Below are 23155 nucleotides of genomic sequence, written 5' to 3'. Positions count from 1 at the left end.
GTTTTATAAATAGTTGTTATATATTTTTTTTTTACTAGTACTTTTAATTGTGATATTTTTCATTTTTACGTCTTTAAAGTATTTCTGATCCATACTTGGTTGAATCCATGCATGCAGAACTGGCGGATGTGGAGGGGTGGCTATATTTTGTGGTCTGTGTTTTCAAGAGCCTTTAGGGAGTCTAGGCACAGTGGCTCACACCTGTAATCTCAGATCTTTGGGAGGCCAAGGCAAGAGGATTGCTTGATGCTAGGAATTCCAGACAAGCCTGGGCAACATAGTGAGACCTTGTCTCTACAAAAAATTTAAAAATTAGCCAGGCTTGGTGGTGTACAACTGTAGTGCCAGCTACTCAGGAGGCTGAGGCTGGAGGATCACTTGAGCCCAGGAGTTAGAGGTTATAATGAGCTATAACCATACCACTGCAGTCCAGCCTGGGCCACAGAGCAAGACCCTGTCTCTAGAAAATTAAAAGAATCTTTGGGAAAAATCAGACACATGCACAAATGACTGTAATGCATCTCAGAGTGTAGTATATACCATAAGAGTTAGAAGCAGGCAGGGAGCTTTACAGAGGGATAATCACTACAGGTCTTGATGAAATGTCTTTGAAGGGGGACAGGCACAGTGGCTTACGATGTAATCCTGCACTTTGGGAGGCTGAGGTGGGCAGATCACCTGAGTTCTGGAGTTCAAGACCAGCCTAGCCCATGTGGTGAAACCCCGTCTCTACTAAAAAATAGAAAAATTAGCCAGGCATGGTGGCAGGCACCTGTAATCCCAGCTATTTAAGAGGCTGAGGCAGGGAGAATTGCATGAACCTGGGTGGTGGAGGTTGCAGCGAGCCGAGATCGCGCCACTGTCCAGCCTGGGTGACAGTGCAAGACTGTCACCAAAAAAAAAAAAAAAAAGTCTTTGAAGGGCTTCCTAGTTACTTCATATACAGTGCTTGTGGTAAGGGCTGCTTTTTATGTTCTACAGTATTCATAGTCTTAGTACATTACTATAGCCTGTAGTTAGTATTCAGTAAATGTTAAGTCAATAAGTTTGTGTTCAACCAGGTCTAAACAAAATAGTTAATGTAAGATATGGTCAGAAAGAGAAACTTACCTTGAATGGTGTATTTGTGTTTGTTTCAAGTTCTGACACAGACCTTAGAGATGAGAGAGAACTTTCAGAAGCAGTTACAGGAGATAATGTCTGCAACATCAATAGTGAAACCCCAAGGGCAGAGGACTTCCCTTTCAAGAAGTGGTTGTAACAGTGCATCTTCAACACCTGACAGCACTCGCTCTGCTCGCAGTGGACGAAGTAGAGTCCTAGAGGCACTGAGGTGTGTACCTGTCACTGATGGCAGAAAAACTAGATGACTTGAGAGAAAGGATTTATGCACCTGCTGCTGACTCAGTTCCATGAGCTTGGCCTAATTTAGTTTAGTTTTGTTTTTTTCCCCAATATGCAGTAAAAGCAGAAATGTAAAATATCAAGACTAGTGAAGGGGTTATACGCCTAGGCCTTATTTAGCCCAAACAATAAATATTATATTCCAGTATTATCTATTGCTTTTGGCTCTCTGCTGACTAGATTTTTCGTTCTAGCTTGTCCTTCCGTCCCTTGCTCCCAGCAGTTCTAGACTTCTTACTCGGAGGTGGCAGCAGACATGGAGGTTTGTCTTACAGCAGCACCTGCTTCACAGTGAGGCATGATTGATACTTTTTATTATCTCTGTTGAGAAAGAAATGATTTTCAGATCTAATTTGCCTCAATGGATTCAGTAGGCAGTTCTCTCTGTCTACTAATACACTAATATTGAATAGTATTTGTATTAAACAATAAGTACATATATTTTTTTTCAGTCTTTTTCTAATGCAATATATAAAATTTTAAAGTTATTTTTGTTGGAATTTTGCATGCATTTTGTATTTTGCTTGTAAAATTTATCTTCTAGAAAAGGTGATTACAGTTTTTAGTGTGATGTGACTTAAGCTCAGTTGCATAACTTCATCTTTTTCGTGATAGAAGAAAAAATCTATAATTGTGTGATAAGAATTATGGAACTTGTATTTTCAATTGACTAATTGAATTAAGTATAAGATAAACTAGCATTTATCTTATGCTAACTGTGTATTACATGAGGCAGTTCATTATGTCAGTACTGAGTAAAGTAGCTTTTTAATATGCTTCAGATCAAGTTTTATCATTATAGAGAACCTAAATCATGTACCAAATCAGAGTAAATAAATATACTCTGAGAACAAAAGACTATATTCTTTATTTTTGAAGCAAAGGAAGTCTTTTTTTTTGGCAGGGGGCGGGGGGTTCCTTTGGTAAACTGTTTTATGGGTTTTGGTGGTTTTTTTTTTTTTTGAGACAGAGTTTCACTCTTGTTGCCCAGGCTGGAGTGCAGTGGGGTGATCTCGGCTCGTAGCAACCTCTGCCTCCCGGGTCCTGGTTCAAGCAGTTCTCCTGCCTCAGCCTCCTGAGTAGCTGGGATTACAGGCATGTGCCACCACGCCCGGCTAATTTTTGTAGTTTTAGTAGAGACGGGGTTTCACCATGTTGGCCAGGCTGGTCTCGAACTCCTGACCTCGTGATCCGCCCGCCTCAGCCTCCCAAAGTGCTGGGATTACAGGCGTGAGCCACAGCACCCGGCCTGTTTTGTTTTGTTTTGTTTTGTTTTGTTTGCTTCTCCACAGTATAAGTTTTATGGTAAATTATTTTTACTAAGAATGATTGAGTGAATATAAAGAAAATTACAGGACTTCTATTTACTGTCACGTAGAATCATTACGATTGCACCATAAAATGCACTTCCCTGTAATTCAGCATATTGCTTTTCTACCATAGACTCTGGAAAGTGGTTACCAATAGCCAAAAGGCTCTTCTGATAAGGCAGCCTTTATTGCCAGCCTCCCTCGTAATCATAGTGCTTATAATTTCAAGTAATTAAAAAATACAACTACTGTTAAGTAAAGTAACCATAGTGTTTGAAACATTGTATAATTAAGGAAAATCACATTTTTAAATGTACCAATTACTTTTGTATTTTTAAAAAATTTCTTGACAGTATTGAATTTCTCCTTCGAAGTTTTAGTTCTGTAGACATTGAGTCAAAATATGTGTTCCTAGCGTTTTATACTTTTCTGGAAGAAACCTTAAACCTTTTTTTTTAAAAAAAAAAATGTCCCTAGGGTCATTTATTTAATATTTTTAATGCTTACTGTGTGCTAGATGATGGCATATAAAGGTAAGCCACAACTTTTATGGGCTAACTTATGGATTTAATGAGTTTGGATTTGTTATTGCTGTTTATTTAAAACTGTCACTTTTATTCCTTAGGCAGTCTCGTCAAACAGTACCTGATGTCAACACAGAGCCTTCCCAAAATGAACAGATCATTTGGGATGACCCTACAGCAAGGGAGGAGAGAGCAAGACTTGCCAGCAATTTGCAGTGGCCTAGTTGTCCCACACAATACTCTGAGCTTCAGGTTGACATTCAAAACTTGGAGGATTCTCCTTTTCAAAGGCCTTTGCGTGATTCAGAAATTGCTAAACAGGGTAACAAGAAAGAAATCTTTGCATTTGTTTGTATTAAGTACATGTTGACCTCTTAAAAATAAACAGATGAGCATGTTGTTGTTCTCTGAACTGAATGTGCAAACAAAATAACTTAGTAGATATTTCTAGTTTTGGTTTAAACTTGAGTCAGAAAAATAATTTGTAAATTGAGGTACTTCATCAGTAAATTGAAAAACATTTTCATAAATTTGGAAATTTAGAATTGGGCATTTTTTTGTAGACATAATGTTTACCATTGTTCTTTCATCCTAGGCCTTTTTGAATTTGTGGAGTTAATGCTTGGTTTTTCTCCCTGTCATCTTATTTTCATTTAAGTCTTCTGAATTCTGCCTAGCACATACCTACATTTGTTCTTTGGATTGTATGAGTTTCTTTCTGAATTATTCTATTTTTTTCTTGAGCTTTACCTTGAAAACAAAATTTTCTTATCTCTCATCTTTTTTCTTCCTTTTCTTCTTTTTCACATCGCATGATTACCTCCCTACATTAGATATATAGATTTATCTCTGCTTCTGCTTTTCTCCAAGTGTAGAATTGCTCTCATTTTACAAATTTGGGTTACACTTAACCATGAAAACTTGGTATTTAAGGAAAATGTTGGGAGAAGCCCACAGATAACACACTTGCTCCCTTTAATGCTAATTAATCGCATTTTTTTCTTTATTATTATTATGTTGCCACATGCAGATGGGATGCATTATTTATAAGTTCTGGAGATAGAGTGCTTTTTTGCATGTACTTTTTACATTCCAGAGTTTGTGCTTAACTTCATCTTGGCTAAGACAGATGAGAATATTTCCTAGAATTTGTTTTTAGTCTTATTTGGATCCTGTCACACTGCAGCATTTTATTGTCCTCAGCTGTCTGTGATCCTGGAGACATACGTGTGACTGAAGCTCCCAAACACCCGATCTCTGAAGAACTGGAAACTCCCATAAAAGACAGCCACCTGATCCCTACGCCTCAAGCCCCCAGTATTGCCTTTCCGCTTGCCAACCCCCCTGTGGCTCCACACCCTAGAGAAAAGGTTTGTTGATCCTTGATATGGTGATACAGCTTTTGCATATTGCTGTTAGGCTGTATTAGAAATTTGTTGATATCAATATCAAGGCTTCATCAAATGTTGAAAACTATTTTTTGCATTGTATTATTATTTGTATATTTCATAACTTAGAAGACTGAGTAAAATACCACTGTAAAAGAACTGTATATCTGATCATTTTTAATGTTAATTTTTTCTAAAATAAAACTTTCATTCCAGATTATAACGATAGAGGAGACTCATGAAGAATTAAAAAAACAGTACATATTTCAGTTATCATCTCTGAATCCTCAAGAACGTATTGACTATTGTCATCTGATTGAGAAACTAGGTACCAGTATTTTACTTAAATCAAAAATGTCCCGTATAATAACCATATTTGGAAGTCAAATGTAGTCAATATTAATATCATTTGTAAAGTCTAGAAGTAGAGGAAAAGAACATGGGTGACTTGTCTAAGGCTATACATTGAGTCAGCATTAGAACTTTGATTTTAAAAAGCACTAAAGTCAGTAGGTCATGGGATTTAAAATTAAAATGGAATCTAGCAGTTGAGGTTTAAGAATCTTCTGTGCTGTTTGACTATTTGTTCACTAATGAAGCTTCAGAGACTTACTATATAAATAAAACCACATTTTAATGAACTTGAAAGGTTAATGATATCTAGAGAGGAGCTCCCTCTTGTTTTTTTTTTTTTTTTCCAGTTAGAAACAGTGTGGAGGCCGGGTACGGTGGCTCATGCCTGTAATCTCAGCACTTTGGGAGGCTGAGGTGGGCGGATCACCTGGGGTCAGGAGTTCAAGACTAGGCTGGCCAACATGGTGAAACCCCATCTCTACTAAAAATACAAAAAATTAGCCAGACGTAGTGGCACGTGCCTGTGATCCTAGCTACTCAGGAGGTTGAGGCAAGAGAATCGCTTGAACCTGGGAGGCGGAGGTTGCAGTGAGCCGAGATCACACCACTGTACTCAAGGCTAGGTGATAAAGCAAGACTCTGTCTCAAAAAAAAAAAAAAGAGAAAAGAAAGAATTCAGTGTGGAAAAGAGCTCCTTCTTATGTAATATTACTCTTATTCCACTGGTTGTCAGGCTGTCCACCTGACATCATTCTAGAAGCAGCATAGTAAAAGAGCAATCTCGTATGCTAGAGCAGCACTGTCCAGTAGAAACAGAATGTGAGCCACATGTGTCATTTAAAATTGTCTAGTAGCTGCGTTTTAAAAACTGAAAAGAGGCTGGGTGCATTGACTCACACCTGTAATCCCAGACTTTGGGAGGCTGAGGTAGGAGGATTCCTTGAGCCTAGCAGTTCAAGACCAGCCTGGGCAACATAGACCCCATCTCAAAAATAAAAAGTAAAAAGAAACAAGTGAAATGAACTTTAAACATATATTTATCATTCAATATGTCATCAGATGAAATATCAGTGAATTTTTTTATATAAAGTAAAAATCTAGTATGTATTTTACTTACAGCACATCTCAATTTGGACTAACTTTGCTTCAGGTGTTTGATAACCATGTCTAATGGCTATTCTGTTGAACAAAGCAGCTCTATAGAGTTAAGAAAAGTATAGTAAGAGAAGTTAACCTGGCAGCTCAGCATGGAAAGAGAAGACATTAAGAAATATTGGTGGGTTTTTTTGTTTTTGTTTTTGTTTTTGAGACAGAGTCTTGCTCCGTCTCCCAGGCTGGAGTGCCATGGCGCAATCTCAGCTCACTGCAACCTCCTCCTCCCGGGCTCAAGTGATTCTCCTGCCTCAGCCTCCCAAGTAACTGGGATTACAGGTGTGCGCGCCCCCACACCTGACTAATTTTTTGTATTTTTAGTAGAGACAGGGTTTCACAATGTTGGCCAGGCTGGTCTCGAACTCTTGACCTCAGGTGATCCACCTACCTTGGCCTCCCAAGGTGCTGGGGTTACAGGCATGAGCCACTGCACCTGGCCAAAGTAATGGTTCTTAATAGTGGCCCTTCATCATTGGGAAAAGATTAAATGTTATTTAATGCTGTCTTTTTAAGAATGTGGAGAACTATGATATGCTTTTTTTTTTTTAAACATTTATGTCAAATACAGTTGTATACTTGGAAAAACTTTCTTCTTAGAAACTTTACTCACATAAAACACTTTGTTTCCCAGTTCCCTGATAGCTTAGATGAGGTTATAAGTCAGAATTGCTAAGCTTTACCCAGAACTCATGAAAACGAAAGGCTTCAAGTGTCTGTCTCCTATAGATTTTTCCATCTCTGCAAACTTTGGGCAAGAGTGATAGCAATTAGCAGAGAATTGATGTAGAAGAGAACAGGGAGCAGAGGCGGATGAGTACAGATTATGGTGGAATTTGGAGTCTTGTAACTCTAGAGGTTTTCTGATATTAGAATGCAGACAGACATTATAATGGATATCATGCCCAATCCTTCATTTTATAAATGAAGCAACTGTGGCCAACTAATATATATATAAATCGGTCTATTATGTTGCCTGGGTCACAGAATAAGTTTGTTATATAGAATTGGAAATTGATGTTTATTATATTAATATGGAATTTTACCTTCTTTTTGTCACTCTGTGATTCTGGGTAAGTTACTCTGTACTGGTTTTCATGTGCATAAATGCAGATAATAGTAACCTTCCTTCATATGGTTGTGAGAATTAAATGAGTTAGTAGTGCGGAGCACTTTTAATAGTTCCTGGCATAAAGTAAATGCTCAAAAAGTGTTGCTGCTATTATTATTGGAGTCATCTTAAATCATGAGTTTGAATGTTTTGTTAAAATCTTAGAAGGTCCTTGATATGGCCAGGTGTGGTGGCTCACACCTGTATTCCCAGCACTTTGGGAGGCTAAGGTGGGCGGATCACGAGGTCAGGAGTTCAAGACCAGCCTGGCCAACATTGTGAAACCCGTCTCTACTAAAAATACAAAAATTAGCTGGGTGTGGTGGTAGGCGCCTATAATTCCAGCTACTTGGGAGGCTGAGGCAGAGAATTGCTTGAACCTGGGAGGCGGAGGTTCAAGAGATCATGCAGAGATCATGCCACTGCACTCCAGCCTGGGTGACAGAGCGAGACTCCGTCTCAAAAAAAAAAAAGGAAAAAAAGTCCTTTTTTTTTTTTTTGAGACGGAGTCTCGCTCTGTCACGTAGGCTGGAGTACAGTGGCCAGATCTCAGCTCACTGCAAGCTCCGCCTCCCGGGTTCACACCATTCTCCTGCCTCAGCCTCCCAAGTAGCTGGGACTACAGGCACCCATCACCTCGCCCGGCTAGTTTTTTGTATTTTTTAGTAGAGAAGGGGTTTCACCGTGTTAGCCAGGATGGTCTCGATCTCCTGACCTCGTGATCCGCCCGTCTCGGCCTCCCAAAGTGCTGGGATTACAGGCTTGAGCCACTGCGCCTGGCCAAAAGTCCTTGATATAACTAACTGCCCAACCAGTAGTCAAGTTAACCTCTAAGCTATAAATCAGCAGCCATCCTTTACATAAGCTTATGTTTACTTATGCCTTCTTCTTTCCTCAAAGTCAGGCTTCATACATTTATATCTGAGAAGAAGTTCAGTTATTGCTTTTTCCCACCTGCTGCTTCATCTCTTATTTATCTGTGTGTGTTTTCTTCCCAAGCTTCTCTGTTGGTCAGCCTACCTTTTTTCCACTCACAAAAAATTTCCTCCTGTTTTGAAGTCTGCAGATGCCCCTATTTTACTTCCATCTCTCTGGTTACCCATATTCAGTGCTTGAGAACTGCTTTGGTAATTGAGACTTAAGAGACATAACCAACTACAGTGTGTGGTTCATGTTTATGTTCTGTTTCTTTTTGTATCCTAATTACAACAATCCAAGTGAAGACAAACAGGAAAAATTGAACAAGGATTTACTCCTGAGACAGCAAAGAATCTTTGTTAATCCTGTTAGATCTGATAATGGCATTATGGCTGTTTAAGAAAATTTCCATATATTCTAGGGATGCATATTGAAATATTTAGGGGTCAGTAACATGGTATCTAGAATTTGTGTTAAAATAGTTAAGCAGGGCCGGGCATGGTCGCTCATGCCTGTAATCCCAGCACTTTGGGAATCTGAGGCAGGTGGATCATTTGAGGTCAGGAGTTCGAGACCAGCCTGGCCAACATGGTGAAACCCTGTCTTTACTAAAAATACAAAAATTAGCCAGGCCGTGGTGGTGTGTGCCTGTAATCCCAGTTACTCGTGAGGCTGAGGCAGGAGAATCGCTTGAGCTGGAGGTTGTGGTAAGCCAGGATCATGCCACCGCACGCCAGTCTGGGTGACAGAGTGAGACCCTGTCTTAAAAAAATAAAAATTAAAACAGAATAAAATAAAGTAGTTAAGCAAAAAAAGGTGGCAAAATTTTGATAATTTTAGAATATAGGTAGCTAGTGTATGTGTGGGGGGTTTATTTACTTTCTATTTTATTTACTTTTGTATTTAAAATGTTCATAATAAATATTTTAATACATATATATGTATATAAAGTAAAGTAATTCTAAGTAAGTCAAGTTTTTTTGGTTTAAATGGTTTGGGGCAGTTTATTTATAAATAATTTCTATGCATAGTTGAGATTACGTTTTTCCTAGAAAGAAGCTGGGAATCGATGAAGTACAATGGTTTTTTTCTGCTTAAGGTGGATTGGTGATAGAAAAGCAGTGCTTTGATCCCAGCTGTACACACATTGTTGTGGGACATCCCCTTCGAAATGAGAAGTATTTAGCCTCAGTGGCGGCTGGGAAGTGGGTGCTTCATCGCTCCTACCTTGAAGCATGCAGGACTGCTGGACACTTCGTGCAGGTGTGTATTCAGATTTGTGGAAGTTTATTTTTCTTTAAAAGCAGGTGTCCGTTGGGTGCGGTGGCTCACGCCTGTAATCCTAGCACTTTGCGAGGCCAAGGCGGGTGGATCACCTGAGGTTAGGAGTTCCAGACCTGCCTGGCCAACATGGTGAAACCCTCTCTACTAAAAATACAAAATTTAGCTGGGCATGGTGATGGGCACCTGTAATCCCAGCTACTCGGGAGGCTGAGGCAGGAGAATCACTTGAACCCAGGAGGCAGAGGTTGTAGTGAGCTGAGATCATGCCATTGCACTCCAGCCTGGGGGACAGAGTGAGACTCCATCTCAGAAAAAGTAAGTGTTGGCTGGCAGTGACTCATGCCACTTTTAGCACTTTGGGAGGCCAAGGCAGGAGGATGGCTTGAACCTAGGAGTTCAAGACCAGCCTCGGCAACATAGCAAGACTCCATCTCTACAAAAACTAAAAACAATTAGCTGGGCGTGGTGGTTCCCACTGAGTCCCACGCTACCTAGGAGGCTGAATTGGGAGGATTGCTTGAGCCCAGGAGGTCAAATCAAGACCGTGTCTCTAAATAAAGAGCAGACAAATAAATTAATTTTATTTATTTAAGAAAGTAAATCTCAGATTTCATCACATTTGCTGACTGCTTATATAATTGAAATAACCAAATATGGCCAGTTAGAGTATACCAGCTTTTTCAATAACAAAGCCAAACAATGAAACTTCACAGAGCCAGATTCACCTTTAATCACTTCTTAAGTGATTTAATTTGAATGTCAGTGTTGTTTTTAATTGAAATAACATTTTCTTACTCAGAAAGTTTCAAGATTATCTCATTGTAAGCTTTCATCTTTACTACTAGCCTGTTAAACAAATTACTTGAAATATTTTGCTTCCTAACTGGTCATCACATGTAGGTTCAAAAATCATGTAGTTTTTGAAGCTTCTTATCAGGGTCCATTAGGGATCTCTTCTATAGACAGATAATCAAGTTGTCAGTACATACCTCCTCTGAGACTGTGTCCTTTTATGAAATTTGTCTTACAGCAGGTGAAGTTTGTCCATGTGAATATTACCAGTTGCCAAGATACAGCTATCCTTTTGTTTCTTAAAAATATATGTGATATTTTTCTGATTTCTAATTAAAAGCCAAATATACTTGACTGTTGTATGAAACTAATCTACATTTCCTCCATGCAAATAAGACAATATTTACTTAGTACTCTCTGTATTAATAACAATTAAATGGATAGCTTTAACAGTCATTAGACTTTGGGCTCCATGAGGAGCCCTGTGTGTTGCACAGTGGCTCCCCAGATTGTAGCAACTCAGGTTTGTTGGACAAATTCTCTAGGAAGAAGACTATGAATGGGGGAGTAGTTCCATACTTGATGTTTTGACTGGAATCAATGTACAGCAACGAAGACTAGCACTTGCAGCTATGAGATGGAGAAAAAAAATCCAGCAAAGACAAGAATCTGGCATTGTTGAGGTATTAAAATACATAATTATATAGGTAATATGAATAGCATTCAGTATTGTGACTTTTTTTTTTTAAAGAGAACATACTTGAGGAAATAATTCTACTTATCTTTTTCCCTTGATGTAAGATATATATATATTTTTTTTGATGGCTCTTTTAAAAATATTTATATATGTAAAATGTGGCCCATATTGCATTTCTTCCAAAGAATCTTTTCAGCATCTAATGTTAGGGGTTCTTGACCTGAGTCCACAGACCCTCTCAAAGGAATTTGTAGATCAAATCTGGGAAGGCCATGTACTTTGCATGGAGAGAAAAATACATCCTTATTTTTACTAACCTCTAATAGAAAATTAGCACTTCCTGTCTTTTTTTTTTTTTAATTAGCCTACATCATGCTTTGAGAAAACTAGCACTTCCTTTAATTAAAGGTCTAGGCAATAAATCACAATACTATCAACTGTACCTGTAATTTTGCACTAACAGAAATCATGTTTCTGTTTTGCATTATAATTGCAAGCATCTTGAAATACTGTTTGTGTTCACCAATACTTTATATTATTTGTTAGCTGTTGGTTTATCAAGAGAAACTATTACTTAGGCCACATGTTCATGTTTCATAGTTCAGGAACACAAGTCAAAGACAAAATTCTGTGTATTAATGATTCAGTCCAAAGACATTCTTTATATTCCAAAATCACTTTGCATTCTGAAACATAATAGGACTCTTCATCTCAAAATCTTTCATGGAATCATAACTTCTGCAGAAATCTTCATATCCTTTCTGTTTTGGTTCAGCCACAGCAAAAAGAGCTGCAACCCTAGGGATGCAACGAATGCTCCCACAATATGAAATCACAGACACTTGACCAGAAGGCCACATATCTGAGGTTTCATCAAAGCACTGGAAGCCATATTAGTTACTGTCTGCTACTTTAAAACTATAGTAGTTATTAGACCCACCACTAGGTCATATGATTTAATGCATTAATATAAAGCACACCTATAATTATATCACAAATTTGCTTTTAGTATTCTGATAACTGTCAATAAAATCGCTTCCTTTTGTAATCCTTTATATTTTAACATTTTCTAAAAATCACCCATAAGGTTTGGGAATTATATCTCAATACAGCTATTATTTAGAGGAGTCTAATGACCAGACTGCCAAAGGGATCCATGGCTCACAAAAAGGTTAATTGTATTAGTTCGTTCTCACGCTGCTATGAAGAAACACCCAAGACTGGGTCATTTATAAAGGAGAGAGTTTAATTGACTCACAGTTCCACATGGCTACAGAGGCCTCAGGAAACTTACAGTCATGTAAGAAGCAAACACGTCCTTCTTCACATGGTGGCAGGAGAGAGAAGTGCAGAGCAAAGTGGGGAAAAACCACTTATAAAACCATCAGATCTCCTGAGAACTCACTATCACGAGAACAGCATAGGGGAACCCCGCCCACCATCTGATTACCTCCCACGAGGTCCCTCCCCCAACACTTGGAGATTATAATTTGGATTACAATTCAAGATGAGATTTTGGGTGGGGATACAGCCAAACCATTACCAGAACCCGAGTTAAGTAGCCTTTTATGTTGTATTCTAAGTTCTCTGATATTTCCAAATCCTTATTAGCCATGATTCCCTCTCTTTTAGAGTAATTCTACTGGTTTTTGTTAGTTGTTATTCCCTATCTAAATATTTTGTGTTTCTAATTTGCAAACATTTTTAAGAGAAGTAAAATGCAGGCTTCATCTAACCTAAGAAGCTGTGCTTTAAGCTCTTCCCTTGATTAATCATAAGAAAAAAAATACCAGAAAAGACTAAACATAAATCACACTGCTTTGTTTTAATGTTACCTAATCATTAAATGGTTTTTCATTCCTCAAGTATTTCTTGATGGCCTACTATGTGCCAGATACCATGGATTCACGTTTCAGTGTTCTGACCAGAGATAATTATACTGTGGCAAAAGTAAAGTTTATAAGATTTAATGACAAAACTGAGTCTACAGGCAAAATCATGTCTTACCTGTATTATTTTGTTATTTTCCAAATGATTTCACCACTGATTATTTTTTATTTGTAGGGAGCATTTAGTGGGTGGAAGGTTATTTTACATGTGGATCAGTCTCGAGAAGCAGGCTTCAAACGCCTTCTTCAGTCAGGAGGAGCAAAGGTTTGTATCATATTAATTTACTGACCTTTTTACATAAATAATTATCTAACCAAGATTGCTATAATCAGTTCTGCATTTTCTCTACTTTTTGAAATGGTAATCCTTAAGTACATATTATACAGCTGAACTACTTTGGAATACTGGTAGATTGTGATACTACTTGTTTTTTCATTAGGTGCTACCTGGTCATTCTGTACCTTTATTTAAAGAGGCCACACATCTTTTTTCTGACTTGAATAAACTGAAACCAGATGACTCAGGAGTTAATATAACAGAAGCTGCTGCCCAGAACGTGTACTGCTTGAGAACAGAATACATTGCTGATTATCTCATGCAGGTTTGTGAGAGTCTATCCTTGACCTCATTACTAAAGATATGTTTATATGCATAGATAAGTAACTGCACAACAAAACCTTCAGCTCGTGATTAGTAGAACATTAGTCTCCTGTTATTCTCCTCTATTCAAGCCCTTTCAGTTTTATTCTATTTGTATTTTTTATAATAATGAACACATTATGTAAACATTTAGCTTGGAAGTTAAATATGAGAAGAGTATAAAAATCTAGCTACCTCTAAAGGCTTTAAAAATACCCTTTAAAATGTTGGAATATAAAGAAAGCAGAAATTGATTCCAGGAGTCCAAGAAGAAACATTTACCCAAAGGTCCTTTAGTTTTCTTGTCTGTTTGCTTTCATGTACTTTAAATACCTATGTTAGTTAGACACTGTGGTAAATGTAAGCATTTGCTATATGGTGGGCTTACTACTGTCATATTCAGAATTGGCCTGTGTTGTGTAATTTGAATGGGGTAAGAAAAATCTTCCTGACACCAGAGTGCCTAAAAGGCCATCAGGAATCAGCAGGCCTGACACATAATCATAAGGATTAGATTTCATAATCATCATCTATGAAGGATTTCAAATGGGATGGTGTAGAAATAAGGGGAGGCCAGAACTCAAAGTCAGCTTTGCGATTTTGCTGCTTGTGTTTGCAGATTGCTCAGGATTTAATAGAATGCCTAAAACAGAAATGTGAAGCCGTTATACAGCAGAGGGCATACTGATTAGTATCCACTATTTTATCTAAGGTTTTCACTGAACGTGATGTTTCTGACATTCATTTAAGTTTCAGTGTATACCAGTAGTTCATTCCTTTTTATTGCTGAGTAGTATTTCTTTGTCTGAATATACCATAGTTTATTCATTTTCCTGTTGATGGACCCCTGGGCTGTTTGTCATCTTGGTTATCATTAGTAAAGCAACTAAAAATACACAGACTTTATTATGGACATATTTTTTCATTTCTCCTGGGTAAATAGGACAGAATTGCTCTGTAATAGAATAAGTAAATATTTCGTGGTTTTTTGTTTGTTTGTTTTGTTTTTTTTTTGAGACGGAGTCCCACTCTGTGGCCCAAGCTGGAGTGCAGTGGCGAGATCTCCGCTCACTGCAAGCTCTGCCTCCCGGGTTCACACCATTCTCCTGCCTCAGCCTCCCGGGTAGCTGGGACTACCGGTGCCCGCCACCATGCCCGGCTAGTTTTTTGTATTTTTAGTGGAGATGGGGTTTCACTGTATTAGCCAGGATGGTCTCGATCTCCTGACCTCGTGATCCACCTGCCTTGGCCTCCCAAAGTGCTGGGATTACAGGCGTGAGTCACCGTGCCCGGCCTAATATTTCATTTTTTAAGAAGCTGCCAGGCCTTTTGCAAAAGGGATTTTTACCATTTTATACTTCCCACCAATAATATAGGGATTGAGCATCCCAAATCTGACAGTTAGAAATGGTACAAAATCCTAAACTTTTGAACACTGACGTGATGCTCAACAGAAGTGCTTATTGGAACATTTCTGATTTCTGGATTTCCGACGCTCAACCAGTAAATATAAATATTCCAAAATCTGAAATACTTCTCATTCCAAGCACTTCAGATAAGGGATACTCAATCTGTGTAAGCCTTCCAGTTATTCCATATTTTTGCCAACGTTTAGTGTTGACAATCATTTGATTTTTAGCCATATGGTAGGTTTACAGTGGGAGCACATTGTATCTCCCTGATGACTAAGGACATTGAGTGCTTTTTCTTTCATGGTTTGTGTGTTTGTTTGTTTTTTGGTGTGTGTGTGTATTCTCTAATATGTTTTCTAAAAAGTTATTGTTTTAGCTTTTATGTTTATCTCTATGACCTATTACAAATTAATTTTTCTTTATGCTGTGAGGTATGGACCAGAGTTGGTTTTTTCCCATATAGATATCTAGGTGTTCCAGCACCATTTGTTGAATAGATTTTCCTTTCCCACAAAAGCTTTGGCATCTTGATAAAAAAATCAAATGATCGTGTTTTTGTTCTGTTTCATTATCTACTTGTTGATATGTTTCCTACTGTGTCTTGATTACTGTAGCTGTACAGCAACTTTTGAAGCTAGTATTAAGACTACAATTTTAGTTGTCTTTTTCAAGGTTATTTCGGTATTCCATGTCCTTTGTGTTTCCACATGGACTTTAGAATCAGCTTGTTAGTTTCTACAAAAAAAAAAAAAAAAGAAAAAAAAAAGGCCTTGAGTGGTTAAGATTAGGATTGCACTGACTCTATAGATTAACTTGGGGACAGTTAACATCTTTACAGTATTGAGCATTCTATTCCATAAACCTAGAATGTCTCCAGTTAGGTCTTCTTTAATTTCTCTCAGCAACATTTTGTGGTTTTTCAGTAAGGGAACTTGCGTATCTTTTGTTAAACATATTCCTATTTTGTGATGCTATTGTAAATGAAAATTTTTAGATGTACGTTGATTTTTTTCTACCATTTGCTGCCAATCCATAAGAGTATAAATTTTGTATATTATTATTTATTTATTTTGAGGCAGGGTCTTACTCTGTTGTCCAGGCTGGAGTACAGTGGCGTGATCTTGGCTCACTGCAACCTCTGCCTCCCAGGCCCAAGAGATCCTCCCACCTCAGCCTCCAAAGTAACTAGGACTACAGGCATGTGCCACCATGCCCACCTAATTTTTTTTTGGCAGGGGGAAGGGGTAGAGGCAGGGTTTTGCCAGGTTGACCAGGCTGGTCTCAAGCAATCCACCTGCCTCGGCCTCCCAAAGTGCTGGGATTACAGGTGTGAGCCACGGTGCCTGGCCTGTCACTCTTTTATACCCTATGATCTTAATAAAATTCACTTAATACAATTAGTACCTTAGGCTTTCCTACATAAGCGGTCATTTTATCTACAAAGAGATTTGTGGATTGTCCCTTCCTTATGCCTCTTATTTCTTGTTGTCTTACATGGCTAGGACCTCAGTATGCTGCTGAAAAGAAGTGATGAGATTGGCCTCCTTGTCTCCTTGTCCCTAGCCTAGGTGGAAAGTGTTCAATATTTCACCAGTATTTCACCACTTATAGGTTCTTCATAGATTTCTTTTCCAGATTGAGGAAGAGCCCTTTTACTCCTAGTTTACTAAGATTTCTTTTTCATCATTAATTGGGGTTAACTTTTGTTAAATGTCTTTTTCTACTTCTGTTGGAGTTGTTGTAAGGTTTTTCTCTTTCATTCTATTACTATGGGAAATTGCATACATTTTCAAATGTTAAGTTTCATGTATCAATCCCATTTGATCATGGCATATTAATCTTTGTATATATTGCCAGATTTATTTGATGAAGAATTTTTAAAATCTGTTTTCAGGGTGGGATATTGGTATGTAATTCTCATTTTTTGTAATGTTTTGTCATATTTTGGTATTAGGGTTTTGCTGGCATCATAAACAAGGTGGGAAGTGCTCCCTTGGTTTTCTCAAAGAATTTGTGTAAGATGCCTATTTCTTCCTTGAATATTTGAAGGTCTGGAGTTTTCTTTTTTATTTTATTTTATGTTTTTGAGACATGTTCTGGCTCTGTTGCCCACACTGGAGTGCAATGGCATGATCTTAGCTCACTGCAACCTCCGCTTCCTGTGCTCAAACAATCCTTCTACCTCAGCCTCCTGGGTAGCTGAGACTACAAGCGCACACTACCACTCTCGGCTAATCTTTGTATTTTTGGTAGAGACGGGGTTTCACCATGCTGGACTGAGGCGATCCCCTCGGCCTCCCAAAGTCCTAGGATTATAGGCATAAGCCACCTGACCTGGAGTTTTCTCATTTTTTTTTTTTTTTAAGATGGAGTCTCGCTCTCTCACCCAGCCTGGAGTGCAGTGGCGCAATATCAGCTCACTGCAACCTCCACCTCCCAGGTTCAAGTGATTCTTCTGCCTCAGCCTCCCAAGTAGCTGGGATTATAGGCATGAGTTGCCATGCCTGGCTGATTTTTGTATTTTTAGTATAAACGGGGTTTTAACCATGTTGGCCAGGCTGGTCTCGAACTCCTGACCTCAGGTGATCCACCTGCCTTGGCCTCCCAAAGTGCTGGGATTACAGTCGTGAACCACTGCACCCAACCTGGAGATTTCTTTATACGTGGTTTTTGGTACCAAATTTTCTTTACTAGATACAGAGCTTTTCCTATTTTCTGTTTCATTATATGTCAGTTTTTAATAACTGGTAATTTTCAAATAATATGTCCATTTCATCTTATCAAATTTGTTGGCATAAAGTTCTTCATAATATTATTATTATCCTTTTAGTGTAATAAGTTTATTCCTGCCTGGGCATGGTGGCACACAGGCCTGTAATCTCAACACTTTGGGAGACTGAGGTGGGCAGATCATTTGAGGTCAGGAGTTTGAGACCAGCCTGGCCAACATAGTGAAACCCCATCTCTACTAAAAATACAAAAAAATTAGCTGGGCCTGGTGGCGTGTGCCTGTAGTCCCAGCTGCTCAGGAGGCTGAGGCAGGAGAATCGCTTGAACCTGGGAGGCAGAGGTTGCAATGAGACGAGATCATGCCACCGCACTCCAGCCTGGGCGACAGAGCAAGACTCCGTTTCAAAATAAATAAATAAATAAGTTTATTCCTGATATTGGCAACTTGTGTTCATTTATAGCTGACTTATTTAGGAGTCTGTTGTTTAGTTCCTAAATATAAGAGGATTTTTTTTCTATCTTTTTAATTTGTGATTGCTCATTGAATTCCATTGTAATCACAGAACATACTCTCTGATTTTAATTATTTTAAAATTATTGAGACTTGTTTTATCGCCCAGCTTCATCTCTCTTAATGAACGTATCGTGTATGTGAAAGATTTTATATTCTACAGTTGTTGGGTGTTATGTTCTGAAAATATCAAATAGGTCAATGTGGTTGATAATGTTGATCAGATTTCCTGTGTATGTGGGTTTTTTTGGTTTTTAGTTATATCAATTACTGATACTAAAATCTCCAGCTGATTGTGGAATTTTCTGTTTTTTCTCTTTAATTCTGTCAGCTTTTACCCCATTTATTTCAAACTTTGTTGCTAGCTGTTACCCATGTGTAATTTCTGTGATTTTCACATATTGATCCTTTGTTATAACTTGAATCTCTGGGCTTATTCTGCCTTAATGTGCATTATCTGAGGTTAATATAGCCTTTTCCTATTTAGTCTGTGTCATGATATCTCTTTTCATGGTTTTTAATTTTAAACTTGTCTGTGTCTTATTATTTAAAATGGCTTTCTTGTAGACAGGATATAGTTGTGCCTTGCTTTTTTATTCTTTGGAGTGTTCAGTCTATCAGGTAATTATTGATATGATTGGATTTAGGGATGGGGTTTTTTGCTGTTTGTTTTCTATTTGTTCTTTGTCCTTGTTCTTCTTTTTCTTTCTTGACTTTTTTTTTATTAGTTTAATATTTTTAGAATTGTATTTTATCCATTGGCCTTCAGGAGGAGTATTTATATGTAGATTATACATGACTTACTGAGGCCGGGCACGGTAGCTCACACTTGTAATCCCAGCATTTTGTGAGGCCGAGGCGGGCAGATCACCTGAGGTCAGGAGTTCGAGACCAGCCTGGCCAATATGGTGAAACCCTGTCTCTACTAAAAATACAAAAATTAGCTAGGCTTGGTGGCGGGCGCCTGTAATCCAAGCTGCTAGGGAGGCTGAGGCAGGAGAATCACTTGAACCTGGGAGGCGGAGGCTGCAGTGAGCCAAGATCGCACCTCTGCACTCCAGCCTAGGTGACAAGAGTGAAACTCTGCTTCAAAAAAAAAAAAAAAAAAAAGATCTCTTGCATCCAAGTTGGTTCATTTGCTTCCCCTGTCCTTTATACCAGGGGTCACTAAACTGTAGCCCCGTGGCCATATCTGGCCCACTGCCTATTTTATAAATAAAGGTTTGTTGGAATACAGCCATACTTACTCATTTATGTATTCTCTGTGGCTGCTTTTGCACTATAATGGCAGAGTTAAGTAGTTTCAGCACAAATCATCTATCCCACAAAATCTAAAATATTTCTGAGTTTTTACAGAAGGTATGCTGACCTCTGCTTTATGCAGTAGTTGTCATAGTTTTTACATCTACATCTTATAGCCCCAAATAAGATTTTACTTCAAATAGGTTTTGCTTTTAACACTTCTGTGCATTTTGAGGAAACTAAAATAAAAAATAGTATTTTATAATTACTCTCATGTATACCAGTTTGAGAGTCATTTTTTCCTGAAGATCCGCATTTCCATCTGATTACATTTTCCTTCAGCCTGAAGAACTAACTTTAGTTTGGAGTGCAGGTCGATTGGGGATCAATTCTAGCTTTCTGTTATATGAAATGTCTGTTCTACCTTCATTCTTGAAGGACATTTTTGCAGGATACAGAATTTTAGATTGACGGGTTTTTCTCTTCTATTAAGGACTTCACTGTCTGCTGGCCTCCATTGTTTCTGTTGAGAAATCAGTGATGGTCATTTGAATTGTTCCCTTGTATTCAATGTGTCATTTTTTTCCTGGCTGCTCAATAGTTTCTTCGTCTTTGGTTTTCAACCATTTGATATATCCAGGTGTGGTTTTCTTTGTATTAATCCTGCCTGGTGTCTGCAGAGCTTCTTGAATCTGCAAACTTAACACCTTTCACCAGGTTTGGGAAATTTTGGCCATTATTTCTTCAAATATTTTTTCTGCTCCATTCTTTCCTCACTGTCTGCAAATTCAGTTACTTATGTTAGAACTTTTTATTTGTCCCATGTGTTCCTAAGGCCATGTTCACTTTTTTGCAATCTTTTTTTGTGTTCTTTTGATTGCTGATTCCTATTTATCTGCCTCCAACTTCACTGATTGTGTTCCTGTTATCATCATCCTGCTCTGAAGCCCATCTAGTGAGACTTTTGATTTTTTTTTTTTTTTTTTTAATAGAGATGGGTTCCCATCATGTTGCCCAGGCTGGTCTCAAACTTCTGGGCTCAAGCGTTCCTCCCACCGAGCAGTGTATGAGTGATCGAGTTTCTGTGTCCTCATGAGCATTTAGCGATATCAGTGCTTTTTATTTTTGCCTTTTCAGTAGGTATAGTGATACCTACTACACCTGGCTAATTTTCTTGTTGTCTCTTGGGATTGTTTCCTCCTTAGAATGTCCAGCAGCATTTGTTCAGAAAACTGTCTTTTCTTCACTGAGTTGCTTTTGCACCTTTGTCAAAATTCAGTTGATTTGGCCCGGTGCAGCTCAGTGGATAACTTGAGGTCAGGAGTTCCAGACCAGCCTGGCCAACAGGGCAAAACCCCATCTCTACTAAAAAGACAAAAATTATCCAGGCATGGTGGCGCATGCCTGTAGGCCCAGCTACTCAGGAGGTTGAGGCAGGAGAATTGCTTGAACCCAGGAGGCTGAGGTTGCAGTGAGCTAAGATCGCACCATTGCATTCTAGCCTGGGCAACAAGAGCGAGACTCCATCTCAAAAAAAAAAAAATTCATTTGGTCATATTTGTGTGAGTCTGTTTCTGGGTTCTCTTTTCAATTCCATTGATCCATGTGTGTGTCTGTCCCTCTCTAGTACTGCCCTGTCTTGATAACTACATAAACTCCAGTATCAGCTGGTGATTCCTTCCACTTTATTCCTCTTTCAAGATTGTTTTAGCTATTGTAGCAGCTTTTTTTTGCCTGTATCTTTTCATGTAAATTTTAAAATAAGCTTATGTATGTCTATAAAAACCTTGTTGCAATTTTGATAGGAATTTCATTAAACTTACAGATCATTTTGAATCAGCATCTTTACCACATTGAGTCTTCCATGAACATGACATTTCTTTCTATTAATTTAGATGGTCTTTAATTTTTCATAAACATTTTGTAATTTTCAGTATGTAGATCCTATATATGTTTTTTTTAAGCTTATGCCTAAGTATTTCTGTTTATTTGAATGATTCATTTTTTCTTAAGAATGGGTCATGTTTTGCTTCTTTACAAAGCAATTGCTTAATTTTGGATATATTCTGGACGTCATGAATAAGTCGTAGAAACTTTAGATTCAAGTCCGGCATGGTGTGGTACTCCTGTAGTCCTAGCTACTTGGGAGGCTGAGACAGGAGGATTGCTTCAGCTCAGGAGTTTGAGACCAGCCTGTGCAACACAGCAAGACCCCTATCTCCCCGCAAAAAAGAAACTCTAGATTCTGTTCTTCTGCTCCTCCAAAGAGTACTGTGTTGTTTAACAGGGAGTTTACTTCATACACTGTGTTTGCGTCCCCAGCGCCACATTTGCTAGGTTTGTTTATTCTCCAGGGTCTGTGGTTGCTTTTAGTATATTTTGGTCAGTGTTTGTAGTTGTTATCCATGGAATAATTGAATCAAAAGGCACTTACTTAGTATTTTGTGGTGATTCATTTTCAGGTTGCCCAGTCTGCCATATTGCTAGAAAATTAAGTTTTATTACACTTATAATAAGGGGGAAAAGATCCATTTCTTCTATGTTGGGAAATGGTTGTGGTTGAAAAATGCAAGGGTTTTGGAGTCAGATCGGTTATGAATTTTGGCTTTACTACCTGCTAGTTATGTGACACTGGTTGTTTTATTTAACCTTTTTTATTTTATCTCTAAAATGGGGATTAAAAACACCAATATGGAATGTTTGTAAGATCTGAGCTAGCCGCACTCTACCTGAGCGATACACGTATTTCTCTGACAACAGCTGGGGCTTTGTCCCACAGGCTTCATTTTGTTTAATTTACTGGAACCTAGGAATGAATATGCATTTTCCTTGACGTTTGTCAGATTCATCCCTGACAGGTTGGAGATTTAAAGAAAAAAATCTATTACTGGATCATGCAAATTTTTGAAATCATTTAAAAAAATCATTTATTTTTCCTTTTATAGGAATCACCTCCTCATGTAGAAAATTACTGTCTACCAGAAGCTATTTCATTTCTTCAGAATAATAAGGAACTTGGGACTGGATTATCACAAAAGAGGAAAGCTCCTACAGAAAAAAATAAAATGAAACGACCTAGAGTACACTAATCGCATCTACTCTTTAGTTACCAAACATTAAATGTTTTTAAAAATTGAAAGCCTGAATGTGACTGTGGCGGATTTGGGTCGTAGTTTAAGGATGAGTGCCTGAAGACTTCTGCCTCAGAGTATAATGATAACCCTTCTTGAGTTTTGAACACCTGAAATTTTAATCACTGCAATATTAACTGTTTCTTAATAAAAAGTTACCTGAAATAACAACAAAGTACAGCTCCTCAGCTAGCTTGCTGTTAAACCACATTGAAGTATGTTAGAAGGTATTTATTTTTCTTGTAAATATCTGAAGCTATAGCTTAGTGGAAATTTTAGCAAGGTGATGGATTTTGCTTTAGAAAGTCTGCCTTACAAATTCATAACAACAAGATTTGTCAATCAGCATTTATTCATGTTTTCCCTGATTTTTATCTTCTCACCATTTTACCTCTTTTAACAGGAGCCTGAGCACAAGGTTTAGTGAAGAAGCTGGGGCTATAAATGTGTGTGTATATATGTATATGTATGTTTGTACAAATCTCCATGATGTTTGCCAAGTTTGGGTGCCAAAACTTGGAAAATGTGATAATAAAGAATAAAAGTAGTGACTCAAATTAGTATTAAGATGTGTTTACATAGATGAATTTTTAAAAAGAGCACCCTGGCATCTATTCTTCTGTTGAAGCAACAAAACATTTATGTAACTTAACTTAAAAAATGAATTGC

The 23155-nt window shown here is 38.0% G+C and overlaps 1 protein-coding gene across 4 annotated transcripts in view; it reads left to right on the top strand.

The window, feature by feature from the left end:
- The window catches only part of TOPBP1 (DNA topoisomerase II binding protein 1), a 64440-nt gene extending 41359 nt beyond the window's left edge, over positions 1-23081 (top strand). For 3 of the 4 annotated variants that reach the window (XM_015132069.3, XM_015132070.3, XM_077991004.1), the window contains 9 exons: positions 1141-1333; positions 3340-3560; positions 4442-4608; positions 4843-4954; positions 9258-9421; positions 10780-10917; positions 12996-13085; positions 13261-13422; positions 22301-23043. In XM_015132069.3, coding sequence (XP_014987555.3) covers positions 1141-1333; positions 3340-3560; positions 4442-4608; positions 4843-4954; positions 9258-9421; positions 10780-10917; positions 12996-13085; positions 13261-13422; positions 22301-22444 — 1391 coding nt within the window. In that variant the 3' untranslated portion in view covers positions 22445-23043. 4 annotated transcript variants of the gene reach the window in all.
- The last annotated feature ends 74 nt before the right edge of the window (positions 23082-23155 follow it).

This window comes from Macaca mulatta, chromosome 2 (assembly GCF_049350105.2).
Source record: "Macaca mulatta isolate MMU2019108-1 chromosome 2, T2T-MMU8v2.0, whole genome shotgun sequence".
Taxonomy (NCBI): Eukaryota; Metazoa; Chordata; class Mammalia; order Primates; family Cercopithecidae; genus Macaca; species Macaca mulatta.
Note: the sequence above shows the minus strand (reverse complement) of the source record. Positions and strands in the feature narration are given on the sequence as shown.